General features: G+C 63.6%; 1 protein-coding gene across 1 annotated transcript in view; it reads left to right on the top strand.

Annotated features, from left to right (window-relative positions):
• SND1 (staphylococcal nuclease and tudor domain containing 1) overlaps positions 1-20,199 on the top strand; it is a 145,464-nt gene that overhangs the window by 73,582 nt on the left and 51,683 nt on the right. The window contains exons 13-15 of the mRNA XM_054188613.1: positions 6,293-6,403; positions 13,332-13,404; positions 19,947-20,088. Of these exons, the coding sequence (XP_054044588.1) occupies positions 6,293-6,403; positions 13,332-13,404; positions 19,947-20,088 (326 nt within the window). The remainder of the gene's footprint in view (positions 1-6,292; positions 6,404-13,331; positions 13,405-19,946; positions 20,089-20,199) is intronic.

Genomic DNA, 20,199 nt, shown 5'->3' with positions numbered 1-20,199 from the left:
TCCCACACCCCCCGTCAGGTCTTGCTCCGGGGGTCCCGTCCCCGTGGTCCTTCCCCGGGGGGACGCAGAGGCTGCCGCCGGGCAAATTGCACGGATTCTTGGAGGGAAAGGCCACTGACAATCATTGGAAACAAATCTAAGGAAAGCCCAGAGCTATAAACGCGGGCGGGCGCGGGGGGAGACTTTCCCCGTGGGCAGCAGGGTGGGGGTGCTGCGTTTTGGGGCTGGTTTGGCACAAATGGGGGCATTTCGCTGGTGCCACCTCTGGGCGCGGGGGTGGGGGTGGGTTTGGCGCTGCCGAGCTGTGCCAGGCAGCCGGAGCCGGAGGGCTTTCGGTGGGTGAAAACGCGGCTCAAAAACTTCCTCTTTGGATTTTCGGAGGGGGAAAACTGTGAAATGAGTTTCGGGGGGCGGGGGGAGGAAGCTTGCAAATAGCCCTTTTTCCCTCCGCCGTTCTTTAAGTGGCAAAAACTGTATTTCACGGCCTAATAAGATTTTATTTTTTTTTTTCCTGCAGCGAAGAGCTTTTCATCTGCCTTTTCGCATCCCCGTTCTTTAATCTGGGCTTAACTGGGGGAGGCGTCTTCCCCCCGCGCTGCAGCTCCGGCTCCTCTCCCCAGTTTATTTGAAGCTTGGGGGGGGGCTGAAATTGTGTGTGTGTGTGTGTGTCCCCTATTGTGGGGAGAGGGGCAGGGAGCCGGGGGGGGGGGTTGTTGCAGATGCAGCTGAACGGGTCCCCCCTGAACCCTCCACAGCAAAACCTGGGTGCCAGGATCGGCCCCTGTGGGATTTCTGAGCTTTAAAAGCTCTAAAACTTGAAAGAATTTGGGGTCCTCCCAGGATTTGTAGCCCTGGGAGGGGTTGTTTTTTGCAATCAAGCAGCAGGATTTCGTGGCTGGGGGTGTTGGTGATGCTGGGATGCCGTCACAGCTCAGGATTTCTTAGCCGGGGGTGTTGGGGACGCTGGGATGCTGGGATGACTCAGGATTTCGTGGCTGGTGGTGTTAGCGATGCCGGGATGCCAGCGTTGATGTGGATGTCGTGCCTCGGGGTCGTTGGTGATGCTGGGATGCCATCACAGCTCAGGGTTTCATGGCTGGGGGTGGTAGCAATGCTGGGATGCCGACACAGCTCAGGATTTCGTGGCTCGGGGTCGCTGGTGATGCTGGGGTGCTGGTACAGCTCAGGATTTCATGTCTCGGGATGTTAGCAGTGCCGGGATGCCAGCACGGACCTGGATTTCATGGCTTGGGGTGGTAGCAGTGCTGGGGTGCTGACACGGCTCGGGATTTCACGGCTGGGGTTGTTGGTGATGCCGGGATGCCGGCACGGCTCTGCACGCCCTCTGCTCTCAGAGCATCCAGCCTCTCCAGCGGTCCAGGGAGGGTGACAAGGGGACCCTTTTCCTCTCCCCATTCCAGGAATGACATAGGAGCATCCAAGGAAGCTGCTCAGAGCTGGGATCAAAGCGCAGGAGGGTGGGTTTGGGGTTTTTTCGGTGCAGCGTGGGGCACTGCTTCCCCTGGCTGTCTGTTGGGGTTCAGGGGCTGCTGGAGGCTGGAGGCAGCAAGCCCAAGGTGGCCGGTAGCCAGTGGCCTGGGCTAGTCCTGCTCCGTGCCGCCGCCGGGCACGGGGCGCTGGGCACGGTGCTCCCACCTGCTCTGGCTGCTCCCCCATCCCGGCGCTCGGAGGCTTTGCAGCATCGTGGCCACGCGGTCCCTGGCCACGGGTGGGAGGTCTCGGGGCCGGCAGGGGCAGGGAGCTGCTGGCATGAGGGTGCCTGGGGACCGCCACCCGCCGCAGGGTGCAGGACGGGATCCCACTGCAGGGTGCAGGACGGGATCCCAATGCAGGGTGCTGGTATGATCCCACTGCAGGGTGCAGGATGGGATCCCAATACAGGGTGCGAGACAGGATCCAGATGCAGGGTGCAGGGTGAGATCCCACTGCAGGGTGCAGGATACAGGCTCCTGCTGCAGGGTGCAGGATGAGATCCCCCTGCAGGGTGCACGATGGGATCCAGCTGCAGGGATGCCTCCCGGCACAGGCTGTTTCCCCCCCAGCACAGGCTATTTCCCCCCTGGCACAGGCTATTTCTCCCTGGCACAGGCTGTTTCCCCCCCGGCACAGGCTATTTCCCCCCTGGCACAGGGTATTTCTCCCCCTGGCACAGGCTATTTCTCCCTGGCACAGGCTATTTCCCCCCAGTACAAAGCATTTCCCCCCTGGCACAGCCTATTTCCCCCCTGGCACAGGCTATTTCCCCCCAGCACAGGGCATTTTCCCCTTGGCACAGCCTATTTTCCCCTTGGCACAGCCTATTTCCCCCCTGGCACAGGGTATTTCCCCCCAGCACAGACTATTTCCCCCCCCGGCACAGGCTATTTCCCCCCCGGCACAGGCTATTTCTCCCTGGCACAGGCTATTTCCCCCATGGCACAGGCTATTTCTCCCTGGCACAGGGTATTTCCCCCCTGGCACAGGCTATTTCCCCCCTGGCACAGGCTATTTCTCCCTGGCACAGGCTATTTCCCCCATGGCACAGGGTATTTCTCCCCCTGACACAGGGTATTTCCCCCCTGGCACAGCCTATTCCCCCCCCGGCACAGCATATTCCCCCCCGGCACGGAGTATTTCCCCCCGGGGTGTCCCGTGGGGCTGGAGCGGGTACTGGCTGCCAGCACTTTGCCGCTGGCGGCGCAGCCGGGTGCCCAGCGAGTACCCGCGTGGGCTGCGGTGCCAGGGTAAAGCTGGGCTCGTGCCCAGGAGCCGGGGGGTGGGTGTGTGTGTGTGTGTGTGTCTGTGTGTGTGTGTGTCTGTGTGTGTGTGTTTTTTGCAACCCCAGCCTCTGGAAAAAGGCCCAAATTTCGCTACCGCCTTCCAAGCTGCTCTTTCCCCCGGGGAGGAGGTGTCTGGGCCGGGGAGGACGAGCCTCGCCAGGCTGCCGGGGGCTGCCGGAGGGTTGGCAGAGCTTGGTGCCCGCCGTGGCGCTGGCAGGGTGCTGGCAGGGGCCGTGGTGGCTGCAAGCTTGGGGACTTGGAGTTAAGCCACTCGCACCCTTAAGTGATGGGACACTGCGGCGCGCGGGAGGGGGGGTTGTTCCCGGTCACGCTGGGGGTGCCTTGGGACTGAAGTGCCTTCTGTGGGCACCGGCGCTGAGACGGCACAACCAGCGCCGGCGCTGGGGACCCTGCCCGCGGCAGAGCCGCCGGTGCGGGAGCCGAGCTGCTCACGCGTCCTTTTGCCAAACTTCCCAAATTTAAGTCCCATCGGCATCACCCCCGGTACGCTCCCCTGCGCCCCAGCGAGGAGGATGAGGGGTGGATGAAGGGGCAGAGCCCGCTGCCTCCGCCGCCCTCCCCGCGGCTCTGCCCCTTCGGAGGCTCGGCGATCCCGCTCCGAAGGGGGGATTTGTTTCCTTCTAATCGGGCTGTGATATACGGCAGGCTGCCCCGGAGCTCTGCTTGCAGGGGTGGTTTAACATTAGATTTTTAATGATCCCTCCATTAATCCCGGTATTCTGGGATTTAACGCTCGCTGCCCTTTGACCGGGGGAAATGACGGAAACTTTGGTTTCACGCAGGTTGGATACTCCTGGAGGCCAGCGCCAGGAATAGCTGCTGGGCTGCTCTGAGCGCTGTGGGATGGGGCAGGGGCGGGAATGGATGGCTGGGAGGGGGAGCGGGATGAGCTGGGATGGGGAGCGGGATGAGTGGGGATGGGGAGCGGGATGAGCTGGGATGGGGAGCAGGATGAACTAGGATGGGGAGTGGGATGAGCTGGGATGGGGAGCGGGGATGAGCTAGGATGGGGAGAGGGTTGAGCTGGGATGGGAAGAGGGATGCAACTGGGATGGGGAGTGGCGTGTGCCTGGGAGGGAGAGAGGGATGCAGCTGGGATGGGGAGAGGGATGCGGCTGGGATGGGGAGCAGGATGAACTGGGATGCAGAGAGGGATGTGCCTGGGATGGGGAGCGGGATGAGCTGGGATGGGGAGTGGGATGTGGCTGGGATGGAGATTTTGCGCCGGGTGCCTCCGTCCCCTCTTGCAGAGCCCGTTGGGGATGGAAAAGCCGCGGCGGGGGGAGCACGGCCACCCTCCCCGTGCGCAGCCCCAGCCCGTCCCGGCTCCTTTAGGACCCGGCAGCGCGGTGGGAGCGAACGCTGGCAATTTTTGCTTGTCTTCTAAAAAGCCATAACCGTGATATTGCCGAATAAAATGAAGCCATCAAACGGAGGTGGCAACAAGATTACAACACTTCCCGAGCGCTGGGGGCAGAATAAAATCGTCCGTTTAGCGAGCAGACGGAGCGCCTGCTAGCACAGTTGTTTCCTGATGCTTTCCGTGTCGGGTTTTAATCTCCTGTGCTTTTCCCACACCCTGGGCAACCCCCCAGCTTCTTGCTCTCTTCCCCGGAATGTGGCTGGGGTGACGGATGGGGGGGACGGAGCTGCCCGGCCGGTGCGGGGTGACGGATGTGGGGACGGAGCTGGGTGTCTCCTCCTCTGCAGGGTGCAAACTTGGGGGGGGGGCGGTGCTGATGGCACCCCCATCCCAGATCCAGCCATGGAATCCCAGCGGGCTATTCCCGAGCCCCAGGGTGGGGACGTGGGACACGAGGGGGTGTCCCAAGCTGTCTGCCCGTGCTTGGGTGGGACGTGACCCTACGGGAAGGAGCCCCCGTGCCCGGCGCTGGTGGCAGTTGCCATTTGGGGCTCGTTCCCGTGGTGGGTCAGGTTGGGGACGTGCTGCAGATGTGCTGCCCCCGGGGGTGCCGCAGCAGCTCCCGGGCACGGGGGTGGGATGGAGGTGGCATTTCTGGGCGCAGGCGCCGCTGCGGCAGGGGCAGCTCTCCCTGCCGTGCCCGTCACCGGGGCCTCCTGCCTCAGCTTCGCTCCAGCATCTCCCCCGCTGTGTGTTGGGCAGAAGACTCCTGGTGATGCCTGTCCCCGCTCGTGATGCTTGTGCCTGCCGGATGGCACAGAAGCACGATGGCGAGTGGGAAGGGTGGTGGCACGGAGCCGCGGGGCCACTGGCGAGGACGTGTGTGTGGCTAGAAGTGGCCATCTGGGAGCAAGCACATCTGGCTCCCCTCGGAGGCCATCGTGGCCAACTCGTCCCTCCTGTGCTCTCTCCGTGCCGGCCCTCGCACCGGTGGGTGCGCGGCCAACGCTGGGTCCCCTCCTGCCCAAGGCGGGGGGCACGGGGACACAGGGGACCGGAGTGGGCGTCCCTACGGGCTCGTCCCCAACAGTGCCACCCCTTGCCCGTGTCCATCAGGCAGCTCCCGAGGCGTTGGGGACCCGGCGACGGAGCCTGGCACCCATCTCTGCCCGTCCCCAAACCTTGGCGTCGCCCGTCGGGTCAGACCGCGGTGTCTCGGGGACGCTGGGACGCGGCGGGTGCCACCAGCCCCGCGCTCGCCTCCCCCCGGCACAGCCTCCTGTTCGCGCCCAAAATAGCTGTAGGTGCTTATTCCTGGTTGCTTGGCATTTGCAGCGCTACCTCTGCAGCTGCCTCCTGCTGCAGCTTATTTCCTCCTTTACCAATCCTTACATATATATATATTTATTTTTTTTTCCCCCCCCTGCTCTGAGGCGAGACCTATTTTCAGCTCCTGGTGATGGCTCTGCCCTTCCCCCTCTCCAGGGCAGGGGATGCTCCAGAGTTATGTGAACGGATCAGCCCCCACCCCCCCCCCCCCCGCCCCCAACATACATATGTATATATATGCTTTTTTTTTTTTTTTTTTTTTTGGGGAGTAGCGAATTAGCGCTCCGTCCCCTGCGTGTGTAATTGGAGGAGGATTACGGATGCGCTCAGCGAAGTAGAATTTATGAATTTGTTTAAAGCAGTGGAGTGTAATGGCAGCCAATTTACCGCCCCGCCTCGGCACGCAGCGCCGGTTGGCAACCGGCCCCCGAGCCCGGCCAGCGCCCACCTCCCCTCCGGGGGTAAAAGTGCAATAGGGAGGTGAAATCGAGGAGGTTCCCACGGCCCGGGGGGCGCTGACCCCTCTGGTTTTGGGTGTGTGGGGGGGTTGGGGTGGGAGAACCCCCACCGCGGACATTTGACGTCCCCATTAATTGTGACACGTTGCTCCAAACACCTTCCCTTGGCCAGCGATGTGAGGGGGGGGTCTCCTCTTCCACCCCCCAGCGTGTCTCACCCCCTCCGGTGTCAGAGCCCGGCGCGATGCCCGGGGTCCGGTGATGGTGGGTGATGGGGAGGTGGATCCCTTGGCCCCACACTGGCGTTAACCCCCCACCCCCCCGGCTCTTCTCTCCTGCAGCAACATCGCCGAAGCGCTGGTGAGCAAGGGCCTGGCCACCGTCATCCGCTACCGGCAAGACGACGACCAAAGATCCTCGCACTACGATGAGCTCCTGGCCGCAGAGGCTCGGTGGGTGCCGTGCTGGCGCGGGGGTGCTCCCCCGGCCGCGGGGGGATCGCGTGGCCTCGCGGCGTGTCTCGTGGGGAGGTCTTAGAACCACAGAAGGGTTTGGGTTGAAGGGACCTTAAAGGCCACCCAGTGCCACCCCCTGCCCTGGGCAGGGACACCTCCCACCAGCCCACGTTGCTCCAAGCCCCGTCCAACCTGGCCTTGAACCCCTCCAGGGATGGGGCAGCCACAGCTTCTCTGGGCACCCTGGCCCAGGGGCTCACCCCCCTCACAGCAAAGGATTTCTTCCCAATATCTCATCCCAATCTCCCCTCTTGCAGTGGAAAACCCTTCCCCCTCGTCCCGTGGCTCCCCTCCCTGAGCCAGAGTCCCTCCCCAGCTTTCCTGGAGCCCCTTTAGGGACTGGAAGGGGCTGGAAGGTCTCCCCGGCACCTTCTCTTCTCCAGGCTGAACCCCCCCAGCTCTCTCAGCCTGTCCCCACAGCAGAGGGGCTCCAGCCCTCCCGGCATCTCCGGGGCCTCCTCTGGCCCCGCTCCAACAGCTCCGTGTCTCTCCTGTGCTGAGGCCCCAGCGCTGGAGGCAGCACTGCAGGGGGGTCTCCCCGAGCAGAGCAGAGGGGCAGAATCCCCCCCTCGCCCCCCTGCCCACGCTGCTGGGGATGCAGCCCAGGCTGCGGGGGGGTTCTGGGCTGCCAGCGCACGGTGCCGGCTCATGGCTGGCTTTTCCCCCCCCAGCCCCCCAAGCCCTTCTCTCAGGGCTGCTCTCCATCCCTCCATCCCCAGCCCGGGCTGGCACCGGGGGCTGCCCCCACCCAGGGGCAGGACCCTGCACTGGGCCTGCTTGGACCCCATGGGGGTCACAGGGACCCCCTTCTCCAGCCTGTCGGGGTCGCTCTGGATGCCATCCCTTCCCTTTAAGGAATCAACTGCACCACTCAGCTTGGTGTCGTTGGCAGAGCTGCTCCGTATCCCACCATCGCATCCCACTGTCCCCATCCATCCGCCTGTCCCCGCTGCTCGGGGTGGCCTCCCTGCCCCGCATCCCCCCTGGCTGAGCATCCCCTCCCCTCCGCCGGCTCTGTGAGATCTCCGGACTCCCCCTGACCCCTCAAACAGCCCGAATCCTCCCTGGGCTGCGTGTTTCCCCCCACCTCATCCCCGACCTCCTCAGCTCCGGTGCCGCAGACGGGCTCAGCGTCAGTGCTGGCGGGGGGCCAGGCACACGCCGTGGGTCAGTGGGAAGCGTGGCGCTGGGCGGCGGGTTCTCGGCGCTAACGCCGGGGCTGCCGCCGGTCGGCAGCCGAAGGGCAGAGAACATTTTGCGCAAACGCCTGGGAGGTGGGTTGGAGTCTCACGGCCCATTGCCTGCATCAGGCCGGGGTTCAAAGGGTCCCGCGCGGCTCCCCGGGGCGGCCAGCCCGGCAAACGCTGCCGTAGCCTTCTTGCCCCGACCCTGTCTGCCCGAGAAGGAATTCTATTTCAACCCAGCTCATCCAAAGGACTGGAGACACATTCTGGCCTCCTTGTAATTAGGTTTGAGGTTATGTGTGGTGAGAAAAATGCGGGTGGATGCTTCCCTTCCCCCCCGCCGCGGCCTCGGCGGAGGCGGCAGAAACGCTGATGCCGGCAGGGGTTGGTGCGGGCAGGACGATGCCTGCCTTCTCCTCTGCCAGCTGGGAGGAGCGCGAAGGGCTGGATTTTCTGCCTGAGCGGGCAGCCTTGCCCGCTCGCTGCCTGCTCGCTGCCTGCTCCCTGTGGGCAGGGATGCGGCTGGGCAGGTCGTGTGAGTGCCCGCAGCTGGCGGGGGCTCGTGCGGCGCTGGGGTAGGGGGGAAGAGCGAAGCACCTCCTTCCTCGGGCAGCCCCCGCCTTCCCTGGTCGCTCTTCCTGGGGCACGGGGTCCAGATGTGTCTGCTCCAGATGTGCACGGTTGAGGTTGAATGGTCCAGGTGTGCACGGTTGAGGTTGCACGGTCCAGGGGCGCGTGGTCCAGGCACGTGTCATCCTGCTTTGCATGGTCCAGATGTGCACGATCCAGATGTGCACGGTCCGTGTGTGCGTGGTCCAAGGGGGGCATGGTCCAGCTGTGGCCAGTCCAGATGTGCGTGGTCCAGGCATTCATGGTCCAGTTGTGCACCACCCAGGGTGCCTGGCCCAGACACATGTGATCCAGCTGTGCACAGTCCAGCTGTGCATGGTCCAGACATGCGCGGTCCAGCTGTTCGTGGTCCAGGTGTGCATGGTTGAGGTTGCGTGGTTCAGGTGTGCATGGCCCAGGTGTGTGCAGTCCAGGGTGCATGGAGCAGACACATGTGATCCAGCTGTGCGTGGTCCAGGTGTGCATGGTTGAGGTCGCACGGTCCAGATGTGCACAATCCAGGTGTGCACGGTCCAGGTTTGCATGGTCCAGGTGTGTGTGATCCAGTTGTGCACGGTCCAGCTGTGCACGGTCCAGATGCGCACGGTCCAGATGACGTGCACAATCCAGGCATGCATGGCGCGGGCACCTGTGATCCAGGTGTGCACGGTCCAGATGTGCACGGTCCAGGCACGTGTGATCCAGCCGTGCACGGTCCCGCTCCCCACAGGAGGCGACCACGCTGTTCACCCCCCCCAACCTTGCGGCCCCGAGCCCCCTGCACCCAGGCTGGGTCCGTGTCCCCCGTCTCCGCACCGAGCTGTGCCCAAGCCACCCCATCCGTCCTCCCGCGTCCCGTCCTACCCACGGGGGTGAGCAGGGAGCACCCCTTTCCTCTCCCGCCTCGGCTTCCCTCCAGATGAGCTGCCACCCACCCCACGGCCCCCCCCATGGGTGCTGGCCCGGCTCCGGCTGCACCGGAGGCGGTGGGACGGTGGGATTCGGGATTTCAGCTCCTCCTCGGCAGCGACTTTGGCAGCGGCTGCCGGCGCGGTGCCGACAGCCGGGGAGAGCAGCTTGGAGGGGGGATGCGGCGTGGTTTCTGCCAGCCCGCGGTGCAAGACTGTGCTCAGTTTTACTGCAAACCTCCCGCTTTTGAGGGGGGAGGTTGATAAATGGGCTCTCGCGCTCCCTTTTCCCCCCTCCCTTCCCCACCCCGCGGGGAGTGGGATCGGCGGCCGGCAGATTGCGGCTCGGGGGCCTCATTGCCGAGCGCCGGGGATGTGCCGTTGAGAAAGCGGATGTGCCTGGCATTCAATCAGCATCTCGGAGTGCTCCGGCGTGGGCGATCCTGCAGCCGGGCACCGGGGATACCCGGGCTTGGATGCGGCAGATGGAGCCTGCAGCCGTGCTCCGGGTGTGAGGGGGGGGGGACGGTTCGAGCTCGGATGTCCCAAATATCGGATGCTCCAATATCCTGAATACCAGGATGCTCAGATGTCCTGAATATCAGGATGCTCGAACCTCCTGAATATCAGGATGCTCGGATGTAATGAATATTGGGATACTTGGTGTCCCAAATATCAGGATGCTTGGATGTTCCAAATATTGGGATGCTCAATGTACCAAATACCAGGATACTCGGATGTCCCAAATATTGGGATGCTCGTATATCCCGAATATCAGGATGCTCCAATATCTGAAATATTGGGATCCTCAATGTCCTGAATATCAGGATGCTCATATATCCCGCATATGAGGATGCTCGAATGTGCCGAATATTGGGATGCTCGTATATCCTGAATACCAGGATGCTTGGATGTCCCGAATAGCAGGATGCTCAGGTGTCCTTGAATATCAGGATCCTCAATGCCCTGAATATCGGGATGCTTGGATGTTCCAAATATTGGGATGCTCAATGTACCAAATACCAGAATACTCGGTTGTCCTGAATATCGGGATGCTTGTATATCCTGAATATCAGGATACTCGGATGTCATGAATATCAGGATGCTCCAATATCCTGAATATCCGGATGCTCAATGTACCAAATATCACGATGCTTGGCTATCCCGAATATCAGGATGCTCGATGTCCCGAATATCGGGATGTTTGCAAAAGCCTTTAATCGTCGTGGCTCTTTGGGAAAGGCCGGACTCGCATCTCCCGGGGCCCAGCTGCCTTCTCCGTGGGGTATTTTAGCGAGGGGGTGGTTACTTTTCCCATCCCACCAGTTTTTTCCTGGAGCGTGCCCTCCCTGCATCCCCCAGCCTGGCTTTGCAGCAGGATGATGCTCCGGGACCCCGCGGGGACCGTCGTGCCGCCCGCATCCCTGCCCCGAGGCGGCGCAAGGCCGAGCATCCCTGGCTGCCTCTGCTCTGGCTTCCAGCCTGCCGGGCGTTCCAGCGCTTGTTTAGCTTTGTCTTTCTTCTTAACCTGAGGAAAGAGCTGTTTTCCTGAAAGAAAAAAAAAAAAACGCTATTTCTGGCCAAGCCACTTCTCCCCGAGTGCAGCGCTGAGCGGGGAGGGGCGTCTCAAAGGAGGGCGAGGGGGACAGAAGAAACCCTTTTGCTGATTTAACAGGTTGGCTTCTTCCAGACGGCTCCTCCAACGATCCAGCTCAGCAAATTGATCGCTGTACAACACCTCGGCGGGGGCTTTGAGTTTTTCCCGCTTGTATTTTTATTACCATCGCGGTCCGCTCCAAACAAATCCGTGCCTCTTGCCGGGGAGCAGCTATTAGGTAGGCTTGAAAAACGAGGAGTTTTCAATTCCAGGCCGCTGCAGGGGCCCGAGGAGCTGTGCCTGCAGGGAAGGGGTGGATCTGGGGGTCTGTGGGGCGTTTATCGCCTGAATTACAGGAGCGTCTTGTAGCCTGGGGACAAAAGGTGGTGGCAGGAGGTTGAACTCCTGCTGGCCACCCTCCCGTTGCAGAGGGATGTCCTGCGGCGCTTGGGGATGGGAGGCCAGTGCTGATAAAGCTTTGCTGGGACGATCCCAGCTCCGGGCATCCCTTAGGATGAGCCAAAGTCTCCTCCTGGCCTGGCTGCGGGCGCTGGCATCCTTCGGGAGATGCGGGGAAGGGACCTGGTTTCCAGCCCCGCTTGGGCTGCCGGATTCGCCACCCTCCTGTTAAAGGGCTAAAAAATACCCCATACCCCAACCCAAAAAACCCCGAGCGGCCTCGGGAGCTCATCCCTGGCTGTGCCAAGGGCGCTCACCCCGGCACGGCGCGGTGCGGGCAGGGCGGCAGTGGGCAGCACCTCCCCGCTCGCTTCTGCTCCGTGCCGGTAACACCTGGAATATCAGCTTGGCCTTTGGAAGCTGGAAAAGAACAAACCTGTCAGGGGAAGGAGCTCTAATGAATGTGTGCTGCCCTTTCACCCGCCGCTGCTGCCCGGCAATAAGCCAGCGCGGCCGTGAACTGCATGAAAACCCAATAAATCTGTCGCCGGGTCGCTGGTGCCGCTGCTCCTGCCGTCCACCCGCCGAGGTGACGAGCCCAACGCCGGGCAGCGTGTGCCCCGATCCTCCCCGTGCCGCTGGGCTGCGGGTGCACCCCAGTACCGGCAGCGCCGCCGTCCCGGCGCTCAGCTCTGGGGCTGCGGTGCTCGGTGTCACCAACCCCGTCCACCGCCAGGTCCGGAGGTTGTTCCCATCCCGGTGCTGCGTCCTCCTCCCCAGGCAAAGCCGGCATGGCGTCCAGCATCCCAGTGCCGTGTCTGGCATCAAAGCACCGTGTCCGGCATCCCAGCACAGGGTCCGGCATCCCAGCACAGGGTCTGGCATCCCCGCACTGGGTCCAGTATCCCAGCACAGGGTCTGGCATCCCAGCACAGGGTCCGGCATCCCAGCACAGGGTCTGGCATCCCCGCACTGGGTCCAGTATCCCAGTGCCAGGTCTGGCATCCCAGCACCGATTCTGGCATCTTGGCACTGGGTCCGGCATCCCAGCACCAGATCCAGCATCCCAGCGCTGGGTCCAGCATCCCAGTGCCGGGTCTGGCATCCCGGCACCGGGTGCAGCATCCCAGCATGGATCCAGCATCCCAGCACCATGTCCAACATCCCAGTGCTGAGTCTGGCATCCCAGCATTGTGTCCAGCATCCCAGTACAGGGTCCAGCATCCCAGTACAGGGTCCGGCACCCCAGCACAGGGTCTGGCATCCCAGCACAGGGTCTGGCATCCCCGCACTGGGTCCAGTATCCCAGCACAGGGTCTGGCATCCCAGCACCAGTTCTGGCATCTTGGCACTGGGTCCGGCATCCCAGCACCAGATCCAGCATCCCAGCGCTGGGTCCAGCATCCCGGTGCCGGGTCTGGCATCCCAGCACTGGGTGCAGCATCCCAGCATGGATCCAGCATCCCAGCACCATGTCCAGGGTCTGGCATCCCGGCACTGGGTCCAGCATCCCAGCGCTGTGTCCAGTATCCCAGCACAGGGTCTGGCATCCCAGTGCCAGGTGCAGCATCCTGGCACTGGGTCTGGCATCCCGGCACTGTGTCTGGCATCCCAGCATTGGGTCTGGTGTCCCAGTGCCGTGTCCGGTGTCCCAGTGCCGTGTCCAGTGTCCTAGTGCCGTGTCCGGCATCCCGGTGCCATGTCCGGCATCCCGGCACTGGGTCTGGCATCAGGTCTGGGGCACATTTGCCAGCCCTGAAGCGCCTTCCACACGAGCTGTTGCTTCATTCCAGCTCCTTATCGCCTGTGTATTATTTTAACCTGGAAGGGGCTTATTTCCATTAGAATTGGAGCGTTCGCCATGTATTTTGCATTTAAAATGTTTCATGTGATTAAGCGCTGAAAGAAGCGGGTATTAATTTTACGTCTTGCCGGGGCACTCGCCTTCCTGTTGATCCCTCCCTTTGTTGCGGGGAACGAAGCCATTTAATTTGGTAGCGGGGGACGAGGTTGGTCCCCGGGATCAGGTATGCGCCGAGCTCAGGTGAGCTGGTAATTGGGATTAGCAGGCTAACGAGCCGGCCGCGCTCTCCCCGGGTGGGCGCGGGGGGCGTCGCGGGCCCTGCCGGCCGCCGCGCTGATGCCTTGTGCCGCTTCTCTTGTTGCAGGGCCATCAAGAACGGCAAAGGGCTGCACAGCAAGAAGGAGGTGCCCATCCACCGGGTGGCCGATATCTCCGGGGTAAGGACCGCGCGGCGCCGGCGCTGCCACCTGCCAGGTTGTTTGCCGGGACGGGACGCGTGGAGCGGAGCAGGGGTGATACCGGGTGCCGGTGCTCCGGCCCGGCCCCCAGTCCCGGGATGTGCGGGAATCCTGCCGGTGTTGCCCCTGTCCGCCGGCTCTGCCAGAGGAACCGGGACACCCGGGCATCCATCCTCCTCTGCCAGGGCTGGTGTCCCCCCCGAGTGCCACCGTAGAAGCTGTTTGTCAGCCCTGGTGCAGCCCGAAGGGTGAAATGAGGTTTCTCGTGGGGTTTCTCTGCTCCGGGGGGTGGTGGGGAGGTCTCACCGTGGGGGTCATGGTGGCATCACCCTGAGCATACCCCAAGGTGCCGTGGGGTATCACGGCACAGGGCTTCCCGTGACCGTGCCGTGACCGGCAGAGAGGGGCTGTGTCCGTCCATGCATCCATCCTTCATGTCCTCGGGGGTCCTTCGTGTCCTCGGGGGGCAGAGCTCTGTCCCTGGGCACCCCAATACCCCTGCTGTCCCGGGCACCCCAGTTCCTGCCCGCACGAGCCTCCTGCCCTGTTTTTAATCGCTGGGGGCTGCGGCGGCGTCCGCTGGTCGTGAGATGGAGATTCCTCCTCCTCGTGGGGTCCCCACCGGACTGGACACGGGGAACGGTGCTCCCCGTGCTGGCATCCACTCCTGGGGACGCCCCCGCGGCTCCCCGGGGCTCGGCTGCCTTTTCGCCTTCTAAAAACCCACGTACTGGTGCGATTGCCCGCGAAAAGTGAGCCAAAGCGGCGGTGGTGGGACGTGGGGGCATCCCTGCCCCGAGCCCCCTGGCTCCCGTCCCCATGGGGGTCCCGCGCTGCCGCCGGGATCGTTAGGAGCCCCGTAACTCAATCAGCAAGCGGAAAGCTCGGAGCCGGATGCGAGGGGGAGGGCCCCCGCAAACAAAATTAGGCTAATCCATCACGGCTTTTGTGAAGATTTGTGAATCTTTTTTTTTATTTTTATTTTTATTTTTTTTAATCTTTAATAGTTTTCCGTAAATTGATCCCGGCCTTAGTTAGCCGCGCGTCAGCAGTTGGGCGGCGTGATGAATGCCGGCGCGCGCCGAGCCGACAGCGGCTGCTTTACCACTGTCGAAAGAATTCCCTGTGAATTAGTGTCGGTATATCCCTCCCGCTGCCGGGGGGGGGGGCACGCACCGGGCTCGGCAAGCACCCATTCCCGGGGTCCCGGAGGGGTTTGGGGTGGCGGGATGGTGAGCATCCCTCTGCTCTCCCTACTGGCACCGAACCGGCGCCTCTCCGGCGCTGTGCCGGGATGGGAGGCACGAGCCGGGCAGGGTTTGGGGGGAAAAAGGTGATACATTGATATATTGGGGTGCCGGTGACCCCAATAGGGGTAGCACTTGCAGGGACAGCGAGCCGTGGGGCAGTCACCGGCTGTTCCGTCCCTGCGCCGCTGCCAAACGCTCCCGGTGCGATGCCCGTGGCACCGGCATCTCAGCCCTGGCACGTGGGTGGTGCCACGGTGCGGTCGGCCTCGGCTGCCGCAGTGGGGGGTCCGGGACCGGTGCTGCGCCGTTGCACGGGACCCCTGCCACGGGGCTCGGTCTCTTGCCGGCTGCGGCACCAGTTTGCCCAGTAGAGACCAGTCGGCATCGCTGCTGAGCTCCCTGTCGCTCTGGCAAAGGGGCCCCGGCGCTGGCACGGTGCTGGCGATGGAGTGGCTCCTGTGGCATTGCTCTGGGTCCCCTCGGCCGCTGGAGACATCCCTGTCCCCGGGCTCTTCCACGTCCGATGCTCCTGTGGTTTTTCCCGGCTGTGCCCTCTGCCCTTTCCTGGCACGGCATCTCCCCTTGCCGTGGCGCTCCGTGGGGAAACGGTGTTGGGAAAACGCCTGCTTTTGGGCTGTTTCGCTGTTCAGGTTGGGGTGACAGGGCAGGCACAGGACCCTCGGTGCCATCCCGACCCTGACCGGTGCCGGTGCATCCCATGGGGTGGCTTCGGCACATGCCGTGCCCATGGATGCTGACCTGTGCCACGGGCATGGCACCATCACGGCGTCCTTGTCCCTGGGTCGCCGTCTCTGTCCCCATCCTGTCGAGCTGCCGGTGCCCAGCTCCACCTTAAACATTCCCGAGCATCCCGGCTGGCTTGGTGACCGGGATGCAAAAAGCACGGAATTAGCTCAAACACAGGATTTAGCCCAGTTTTCCCATCTCCGGCACGGCCTCCTGTCCTCCCCTCCCTGCGCTCCTGGTGGGAAATGTCCCTTCCCTTCGGTTTGGGCCACCCGATGGCTGCTGCCCTGGCATCCCAGGAGCATCCCGAGCCCTCCTCGCTCCCGTCCCCGTCCTCGCCCTGCCTGCGGGCAGGGATTCCCGTCGCGAAGGCGAGCAGCCTCTTGGACCCGCGATGCTGCAGGCAAGAAAAATCCACGCACACCCCCCGAAAAAAAATAGAGAAGAAGGGCAGGAGGGGAGTGCAGCAGCGGCAGCAATCCGTGCTGGCTGGCGTCTCCCGCTCGCCTGCGCTCCGGCGCGGGGATGCAGCCCGGCCGCCGGAAAGCCTCCTGCCCTTGTGCAAAGTCCTTGAATAATTTCGCATAATTGGCAGAGCTTCACATAAAAGTGGAGTTAGGATGATTTTTATTTTTTTTTAATCCCCCCTCCCCCCCCGCCCCGCCCGCCGCGCTGTATTTATGCATAATTTTTTCCTTCGATTCCCAGCTAATTAAACGCGGGAAGTGTTAAAATAATAGTAATGAGAGTGATGCCACCTGGGCGGGAGGCTGCGGGGCAGAGCCGACAGCACCGCGGTGGGATGCCCCGGTCCGACACGGATTGGGGAGCCCCAAAAAGGCGCGGGATGGGGGTGCCGGGGGGGTTTGCACCCCCTGAGGCGGCTCGTGCCCTGGAAGCGCCTCTTCCTGCCCAGGGACGGTGACAGGAGCCGGATCTGGCACTCGGTGGCAGGGGACGAATCCTGCCGGCGCGGAAGGTGGGAGCCGAGGCTCGGGATGGGGAGGGGGAGACGCCAGAGATGCCAGAGACGCCCCACTTCTCTTCCCCATCTCGATTTACCCGGTGATGCCTCCCAGCCACCGGCATGTGCTCCCCGGCGTCCAGCAGCTCTGAGAGCCTCTGTCACCGTGTCCCCATGAGGGCAGGTCCCATGATGTCCCCTTGATGGGATACACCAGGCTGGAAACATCCCGACCCAGACCCGCTCCCGGTGTCTCCGGTGCTCTGGCGCGCTCCCGGTGCCCTGGCCCCTCCGGAGGCTGCCGGGCCGGCGCCGGCAGTGGGACCGATGCAGGTTGGGGGCTGTTTGCCCGTGCCAGGTGGCTGGGACTCAGCTGTCCCACGCCGAGGCAGAGGAGCCGAGGGCCACCAGCCCTAGAGAGCAGATCCAGGGGAAGCAGGGCCGGGAGCTCCTCCAGGAGTGTCCGTCCCCTCTGAACCACAGAACCCGTGTCCATCTGTCCCCGAGGCACCGGCTGGGTCCCTCATGAGGTTCAGAGGGACCCACTTCTCCAGCCTGTCCGGGTCCCTCTGGATGGCATCCCGTCCCTCCGGCGTGTCACCGCATCGCTTGGCTTGGTGTCACCCGCAAACTGGCTGAGGGTGCCCTCGGTCCCGCTGTCCCTGACATTGATGGAGACATTGAACGGTGCTGGTCCCAGTACGGTCCCCTGAGGGATGCCACTTGTCACCCATCTCCATCCGGCCGTTGTCCACCCCTCTCTGCATGCGACCAGTTCCTCCTCCACCCATCAAATCCACCTCTGCCCAGTGTAGAGGGAAGGATGCCGTGTGAGATGCAGGCGCAAGGTCCGCGCGGGGACGGGGACGGGGAGGGGACAGGCGTGGTGGCAGGCGTGGGATGCACCCCGGGGCAGCCACCGAACACCCTCGGTGGGGTCAGGGTCATCCCCGGCGGCGCCGGGGAGCCATTGGGGAAGGTCCAAGGGGACTGAGGGTCAAATCCTTGGTCCTGGCATCACATCCAGAGTTTCCCGTCCCCCGCGGTGAGCGGGAGAACAGTGTGCCCACCGGCACGGTGCAGGTGGCATCACCCCCAGCCAGGGGCGGTGATGGCCGGGAGGCAGCAAGAAAGGCACGAAGGGACCTGGAGCATCCTCCCGGCAGCGCGGCCCCCCTCCGCCTTAGTTCCCAAAGCCCCAGATAAACCTGCCCTAACAGGGACGTCGGGGACGAGGGGACACCCGTGTCCCCTGTGCTGGGCTGCCGGCGTGCCTGGCCGTGCAGGAATCTCCCGCTCTCCGCCGGCGATTCCCCGGTACCGACGGGCGCTTTTTGCGGAAAAGCCACACGTTTGTGTTGCGCGAATCCCAGTGGATTTTTCAGGTCGTTCCCCGGCACGTTCGAACGCTGCCACCGCCTCCTCTCGCTGCTGCCGGCAGCCGGTTCGCGGGGCTGATCTTCATCACCACCGAGCTCTTCCTCGCCGCCTCCACCACCCGCTCAGGGCAGCCGGGGAGTTGGGGGGGGGGTTCCCCCATCACCCCCTTTTGGGCCGGAGCAGGGAAGCCCACCCCAGGGTGGGCTCCTTCTTGCAGCCCCTTTCTTCCTTCAGCTAATCAAATCCTGGCTGTACAGTGATTACCGCTAATTAGTAGCCTTCATTAGCGGCTCCCATATTACATTTGCATATGTTCGACCTAAGCGCTTAGCGCCGGGGCGATGTGGTTTTCCCTTCGCGCGCCGATTGCTCTTACACGTGTTGTATTAACTTCTTGACTGCACGGCTGCCGTAAAACAACCCCGTCGGTGCCGGGAGCGCGCCAGCGGGATTTCGGGGTGTTGGGGGGGTCTTTTCTACCCCAGCCGGGGTGTTGGTGGGGGGGGGAGGTGGTGGCGGTTGGGTCTGCCTGGGACCCCCTTTGTGGCTGGAGGAGGTGGGCGCCGGGGACGTCGGTACGGCTCGTGGCCAGGTGGGCATGTCACCGCTGGGAGAGAAAGATGCCGAAGCACCGGCGTGGCGAGTGGCGGTGGCCTTTGCCGTGCCAAAGCTGGTGGGTGGCAGCTGTGGCGCTTGGGGACCGGCTGATGCCGGGGGCCACGCAGCCGGTGGCTTCTGGTTGCCCGCGTGGGCAAGCGAGCAGCCACCCGCGGCACTGGAATGGGTTAAAATGGGGACGCTGGTGCTGCCAGCGCCGATACCTGCTCCTTCAGCTCCTTCGGCTCCCGGAGCTCCTGTCGGGGGTCTCCCACCCCTGGAGGACGCGGTGATTTGCAATCAGGAGGTTGCCACACGGAACCTCTCACCCGCCGGGGTGGGCAACACGCGGAGACGCCGGATGAAGCTGCCGCGCCGAAACTCAGCCGGCGACTGAGCTGGGGGCTGGGGGCTGTGGTTCCCCGGCTGCGGCTACACTGTGCCGAGGGCTTCCAGCCGGCACCGAGCTCGGCATGGGCTCTGCCGGCACACTGGCCCCCTGCAGAGAGGGCGATGCTCGCGGTGGTGCCGCTGGCCAAGGATGCTCGCACCGCTCTGCGCCGGGGGACACCGGCATCCCCCCCCGCCAGCCCCGGCCTCCCGAGCCACTGGGCAGCTCGTTACATTTTTATTAACGAACGTGCCTGAGTTTATACGCAGCTGGGAAGGGAGCAGGCGGCCCGCCAAGGGGGGTTTCCCGGGAAAGGGGAGTCGTGGGCTGCTCTGTTATGGAGGGGAGGGATGGGGCAGGATCCGGCCTGCCTGCTCCTGCCTGCTCCTGCCTGCTCCTGCCTGCACCAGCAGCCGTCCCCGTGCTGGAGCAGTTGGAGCCTGTGCCCTGGGGACACGGGTGCAGGTGTGGGGTTCATGGTCCATCCCAAGCTGGGAGAAGGCAGATCCCTGCCCGCATCCTGCATCCCTGCCCATATTCTGCATCCCTGCCCGCATCCTACATCCCTGCCTGTATCCTGCATCCCTGCCCATATTCTGCATCCCTGCCCGCATCCTACATCCCTGCCTGTATCCTGCATCCCTGCCCATATCCTGCATCCCTGCCTGCATCTTACATCCCTGCCTGCATCCTGCATCCCTGCCCATATCCTGCATCCCTGTCCGCATCCTACATCCCTGCCTGTATCCTGCATCCCTGCCCGCATCCTGCATCCTACGTGCCTGCCCGCATCCACCATCCCTGCCTGTATCCTGCATCCCTGTCCGCATCCTGCATCCCTGACTGTATCCTGCATCCTGCATCCCTGCCCGCATCCTGCATTCCTGCATTTATCCTGCATCCCTGCCTGCATCCCTGTTCGCACCCCGCATCCCTGCCTGCATCCTGCATCCCTGCCTTTCTCCTGCATCCCTGCCTTTCTCCTGCATCCCTGCCCGCATCCTGCATCCCTCCCCGGCTGGCACGGGGGCAGGCGAGGCCGATCCAGGCACCGAGCCCATGGCAAGGAGCACCCGTTGTCCCCACCATGAGGGACATGGGGGTGCCGGCAGGTCCCCGCACACCGAGTGGGACGGTCGTTGTCCCCAGCGCACCGTACCCCCGACCCTGACCCCCCCTTTTCTCCCCCCAGGACACCCAGAAGGCGAAGCAGTTCCTGCCCTTCCTGCAGCGCGCCGGCCGCTCGGAGGCCGTGGTGGAATACGTCTTCAGCGGCTCCCGGCTGAAGCTCTTCATGCCAAAGGAAACCTGCCTCATCACCTTCCTGCTGGCAGGTGAGCCCCCGGCTTCATGGGGGGGGGTCCTCACCCCCGCCTTGGGTGCACAGTCCTCCCGTCACCCCCCCGGGGCTGCGGGGGAATTTAACGCTGCCGATGGCTTGACCT

This window comes from Rissa tridactyla, chromosome 1 (genome assembly GCF_028500815.1).
Source record: "Rissa tridactyla isolate bRisTri1 chromosome 1, bRisTri1.patW.cur.20221130, whole genome shotgun sequence".
In the NCBI taxonomy this organism is placed as follows: domain Eukaryota; kingdom Metazoa; phylum Chordata; class Aves; order Charadriiformes; family Laridae; genus Rissa; species Rissa tridactyla.
Note: the sequence above shows the minus strand (reverse complement) of the source record. Positions and strands in the feature narration are given on the sequence as shown.